The sequence below is a fragment of the Somniosus microcephalus genome, chromosome 19 (assembly GCF_052327205.1).
Source record: "Somniosus microcephalus isolate GS21.2 chromosome 19, FLI_Smic_1.0, whole genome shotgun sequence".
In the NCBI taxonomy this organism is placed as follows: domain Eukaryota; kingdom Metazoa; phylum Chordata; class Chondrichthyes; order Squaliformes; family Somniosidae; genus Somniosus; species Somniosus microcephalus.
The window spans coordinates 31,788,281-31,794,296 of NC_141005.1; the positions used below are offsets into that span (position 1 = coordinate 31,788,281).

Below are 6,016 nucleotides of genomic sequence, written 5' to 3' on the forward strand. Positions count from 1 at the left end.
AGCGCGATTATTTTCAGTGCATTGGTACATCTGCGCCTTCCTCTTTCTGCATCTCCCCCTCCCGCCTCAGTCAGGGCATCTCGCTCTTTGCTCGCCCGCCCGCTGCCCCTGTCTCCACACCTCTGCCTGCTCTTGCTGCTGTTTCTCAGAGAGTGGCGCATCTTCCCGTCCCCTCCCTCCCTCCCTCTCTCTCTCTCTCACACACACAAGCTGCTGATGACAGATTCTCAGCACGTCCAACCACGTGAACCCGCCCCACAAGCTCCATCAAACATTCATTCTGTTTCTGCACCGTGAGCTTCCAGTCGTCGCTGGCCGGACCCGAGTGCAGGTCACCTCTCTCCACTTCGCCACCCCACCACAAAGCAAGGAACACCAATTGCAGGGTATTTTTTTTTTACCAATTAACCCCCAACTCTTCGAGACTCATGGATCGGACTTTTCTGACTTCTGCATCTCTTTGATGGTCAGATTATGGGATGTTGAGTCTGGATCTCGCCCTTCCTCATGAGTGATGCTGGCTGCACGGGGAGAGCCCCCTCTCCAAGCTGCCGACAGACGGTCGCACCGGGCTTAACTTTGCCTCCTCACCTCTCCGGGTCTCGCTGTCTCAGCGGGCTATAAAGGGTCCACCTTTGCGCCGATCCGAGCTCGACAGCAGCCGTGCCTTGCGGAAAGCAACGTAGCCTCAGGGCGAGCACGAATAAGACGATGGCTGAAGGTAGGAGAGATTTCAGATAGCAAACTCGAGCAACTTTCTTTTAAATCCGGCTGGAAGCTCACAAAACACCCGCCAACTTTACGCAGGATAACAATGAAAGTTAATTGCGTGAAATAAACGGGACCTCATTTTCATTTGCGAGTCGAGAATCCAGCCCGAAATTGTTTAGAAATGGTCCCGATTAAAAGAGGGGCGGAGATCCATGCATGAATTGTTAAAAAAAAAGATGCGATGACAAATTGCTTAGCAGTTTGTGAAAGTGTCGATAAAGAAGCGAGCGCCACAGCTTGAAAGGGGTGAATGGTTTCATGTAAGAATTGGTCTTCGATCGGACCGTGTATCAGGAGTTAGTACCGGGTCTGTATGAACCGCGTATCTAGAATGATTAATAAGTCGCCCCTGGGGCTGGAATGGTCCCCAGTGAAAAGTTGGAAGTATAATTAAGGAAATATATTTTATACCAAACCATTCAGGAGTATCTGTTAGGGAGGAGAGGGACAGGGGAGGTTAACGATCTGATCTCTGGCCAGATCGTGCTGGGAGCTGACTGGGATCTCTTTTAATTAACACTGGAAGATGAAGTGCGGGATTGTGGCGAGTGGGGAGGATTGTTGCGCGGTCGGGGCTGAATTTGACAGGCTCTCTGTTTACAGGAGGACATGCTGACATTTCATGGGGCAACGCGCATCGTGTCAGAGTTCCCAGGTGCTTCAGTACCTGAAAGTGCTCACTGCCGCCTCGGTCCCAGCCCCCAGGAGCGGCTTCAGAGAGGAGCGCTCTGTGAGGTTTCGTCATTTCAGAAAGGCGATGGTGTGGAGGGACGGCGGGGCGAGCCTGGTGAAGATATATACCAGGACCACACATACAAGTGCTGCACTAAGTGAGACAGCGAGGGAGTAGATAGCTAAGCGTCTGAAAGAGAACAAGGGGGAATATATAGATACATATTCAGATGGTGAGGTAGCGAGAGAGAGAGAGAGAGGATTGGAATAAAGTACAGATGGGTGCACAGAAAGAGCGAGAAGTACACAGCTAGCTACACGAAGCGCTAAAGAGGCACAGAGATCTATAGAGAGATATACACAAATACAGATAAACTGAGAAACAACGGAGGGGAATTAGAGATAGACACACGGGGAGAAAGAGATAGACACAGACTGAAGTAGAACGAGGAGAAAGAGATAGATATATGGATAAAGGGAGCGTGGTACGCGGTTGGGTAGAGATACAGATATTTAGAAAGAATTAGACTGGAAGAAAACGGAGGAATAAAGATAGATACACAGATAGAGTGATTGAGGTACACAGATGGAACGGAATAGACTGAAAGAGAACAGGAGGGACAGATAGATACACAGATTGAGAGATGGGGTATATATAGATAGAAAGATAAACAGATATATAGAAGTAGACTGAAAATAGGGAGGAATGGAGATAGACGCACAGTTAGAGCGGGGTACAGTCAGCTAGAGATACACAGTGATTGGATGAGAACAGGAATCGAGATACATACACAGGTAGAGCGAGCGAGATAGTAAGATTGATAAAGATATACAGACTGAAAGAATAGAGGATGAATAGGTAGACAGAGAGAAGGAACGAACACATAGGCAGAAATACATGCTACTGCGATGCATTGGACTGGAGTGTGGGAACTGGAGATGCGATGAAGTAAAGACCCATTAAGTAGAAAGCGGGAAAATGAAACAGAAAGTGATTCTGTAAGAATTGACTGGGATGAAAAAATACAAACGAATATCTCCATGAAGAGTGAATTGTTTCAGTCAGGACTCGGTGATGAGGTTTATGGGATCGCTCTGTGTCTCTCAATGTGTCAGAGTTTGCTTGTAACTCCGGTCCGTTATTCAATACCCGATCTCAGCTCGTTCTCGGATACCAACGAGAGCAGTTCCATCCTGGTGCAAGTTTCAATCCAATAGCTGACAGAAAATCCGGGGCGTCACACCTATAGCGCAGAACTGCCCCCCCCCCTCTTAATGGGATTTATTGTCCCCATTCATACAACAGTTTCACTTTATACTTGGACTAAATTCAATTTGGCACCAAAAGTACGTTTTTAAACCCAGATCCCTATTTTTAGAGAGAATGACATGAATGTGTGTGTGTGTTGGGGCGGGGGTGGGGGGGGGGGGGGGGTCTGGGTGTTGGGTCTACCCCCACCGGTTTGTGCTGAAGGTGAGATGGCGCGGTTGCACTCCAGAAAACGGTGCTCCTCATTGCTGTAATACACACCAACATAATAAATGAATACTCCTCGCACTGGTCATTCCTACTCAGTGAATATATGTGTGTATGTATGTGTATATATGTGTGTGTATATGTGAATGTATGTATGTATCTGTATGTGTGTATATGTGCGTACATATGTGAATGTATGTGTATATATGTATGTATCTGTATATGTGTATATGTGTATGCATGTGTATCTATAAGAAATCGGTCTGAAGAGGAAATATCCTGCTGTAATAAACGGGATGCTTTAACACGCTGATTAGCAGAGCATTGATATTATCAGGGAATAGAAGCAGCATTATTCATGTTCACCATTGGTGCTGTTACTGACGGATGGCGGTCACCAGCAGAAGTACAGCAGGCTGCCATCAAACTCAGGTGGTGCAGTGATGGCAAAACGGTGGCCCGTGTGGCTCTACTCACTGAGTGTATAGGTGAACAGCTGTAGAGTGTGTTATATTACTAAACAATCTCATGTGCAAGTGATATTGACTTTACCATTGTCCTTATTTCACAGGAAACAGGCTCTTCTTTCTAGCACTTTGCTTGCATTATCTCCCTAAAGCGGAGTCCTGTCCCAAGGATTGCACCTGCTACAGCGAGCCCATGACAGTCAGCTGTCAGCAGCAGGGTTTCGAATCAGTTCCCGACGGGATCCCACTCAGAAGCCAACGGATCTTTCTTCAAAACAACAAGATCCCATTGGTGAGCGCTACCAGCTTCAGCTCTCGTCGGAACCTGACAGTCCTGTGGCTCCACTCCAATAACATCAGCATTATACAATCCGGGGCATTCGATGGTCTGGAACGGTTGGAGGAGTTGGACATTGGGGAAAATATTAACCTCAAGTTTCTGACTCCAACCGCTTTCAACGGATTGGTTCGCCTTCACACCTTGCACATCCATAAATGTGGCCTCTCAGACCTGCCTATGGGCATATTCAGAGGGCTTGGCTCATTGCAATACTTGTACTTACAAGAAAACGTGTTGGAGAAATTGCAAGATGACCTGTTTGTGGACTTGGCCAATCTCACTTCCTTATTCTTGCATGGGAACAGGATCAGGAGTTTGTCGGAAAACGTGTTCCGAGGGTTGATCAACCTGGATAAACTTTTACTCCATCAGAATCGAATTAGCCTGGTGCATAGACGGGCGTTTCATGATTTGGGCAAGCTGGGGCTCTTGTATCTCTTTAATAACAACCTAACCGTGCTGACTGGACAGACCATGGACCCCTTAGTGTCACTCCAGTACCTCCGACTGAATGGAAACCAATGGATCTGCGACTGTCGAGCCAAGTCTCTTTGGGAATGGTTCCGGCGTTTCCGCGGATCGAGTTCGGTGTTGGAGTGCCATATCCCCTCACGTCTGGCCGAGAGCGACCTGAAAACACTCGGCAGCCGAGACCTGGAAACTTGTCTGGATTCTTCCAACCAGATCCGGACCAGTATTTTCAGCACCAGGACCAGGTCCGGTAAACTGCCAACGGTGGAAACTCCATCGAATTCTAGAGATGGTTCCATCAGGTGCTGCCAGCCAGACAGTGATCAGTCCTCCATAATTTACACCAAAGACAAATCGGCCCCCTCCTCATACAACAGCAGAGGGTCCACTAATAATCCACTGAAGGACAAAGAGAACATCTCCAAGAGCAGGTACACAGAAAACGATCTATCAAAAAACGGGACGTATAAAAATGGGTTGAGCGACGCTCCCATGGGGACTTTCTCTGCCAAAATAGACCAAGCGTTAGTCATGCTCAGTCCAGAACTATTGGACAATCTAGAGTCCTCTACATCTCCCACAACTAAAAAGAAACGAAAATGCTATAAAAAGCCCAAAGCGGGCTCATCCCAGTGTCGCCTCAACAACGGGTCGTATAGAATGCTCCTGTGGAAGTCTGTGTTGGTAACAGTCTCCTTATTTCCGTTCTTTCTGCACCTTTGTTAAGAGTAACCGCTTCAGGACTGGCCCGATTCAGTGAAGTACTTTCATTGACCTCTATAGACAATTCTAAAGAGAGACTATTATAATAAGTGAAGAAAGCTTTGATCGTTCAAAAAAAAAATAACTTGGATGCCTTTATAAAATGTAAAAATAATAAAAAAAGAAAGAAAATTGTGTATATACTTAATGTGCCCGAATCATTAAAATAACAGATTCATCCATCGAGATTCACGCTTTTGCAAGAAAAAAGACAGAAAAGGGGAAAATATTGTTCTAAGTTTAATTTACTGATCGAACAGCGAGCAAATCTCACAGCCCAGAGTCGGCAACCAAAAAAAGGCTGTTGGAGGACGGATGGATAACTGGGAATCCACGTTCTGGTATTTGCAATCTCCTTCCTTTTTTTGATTTTGATCTGGTTTGATTTCCCGTGTGGAATGTAATGTACTGAACTCTTCGCCTACCCGCTCACTCCCGCTGCATTTGTTACAGAATGCTGCCAAATGCAGGCAAAATCAACCGTGGACCCGTTTAATTTTACTTGTGTAAAAGGTTCAAATATATTCCCCCCAAAATAAAAGATTTTTTTAAGATATCCTTACGTCTAAGACTCTATGGGATGGAACTAACGTTTAATTGTTCTGGTTTTTGAAGGAATTCAATGTTTCCAAAGTTGCCGATTTATTTATTTAGCCTGGAGTGTTCGAGATGAGTCGGGTCTGTCCTGGTTTGAAGATCAAAGTCGCTGCAAAAAATGGTGAAAGGGAAACCAGAGGTTGGCTGGAAATTTAGGGATTCAAAAAATATTTTTTTTTTTACATTCAGTCGTTATATCCAATAATTCCGGGAAAGCTTGGATATGTCAGTTACTGGGAACGTGTGGTCGTCTGTGGGTGAAGTGGTTAATCCACTCTGATTTTAAAAAAAACCCGTGCACAGGATTGAAAAGAGAAAGGGATCGATAGAATTAAAGTGTGGTGAAACACGATGGAGAGATAATTAGGATCAGACGCTCATTCAGAAGCGGGAGTTGTTACAGAGGATGGAGTGGGCCCACCTGTCTGTTAAGGTGGTACCGAACCGATTGCCAATGGT

At 45.9% G+C, this 6,016-nt stretch overlaps 1 protein-coding gene across 1 annotated transcript; it reads left to right on the plus strand.

Moving 5' to 3' along the window:
• The first annotated feature begins 287 nt into the window (after positions 1-287).
• rtn4r (reticulon 4 receptor) lies at positions 288-5,518 on the plus strand. Its single transcript, XM_085961483.1, has 2 exons — positions 288-721; positions 3,492-5,518. Exons 1-2 carry the CDS (start codon positions 712-714, stop codon positions 4,922-4,924), a joined length of 1,443 nt encoding a protein of 480 aa, XP_085817609.1. The 5' UTR covers positions 288-711; the 3' UTR covers positions 4,925-5,518.
• Positions 5,519-6,016: the final 498 nt, after the last annotated feature.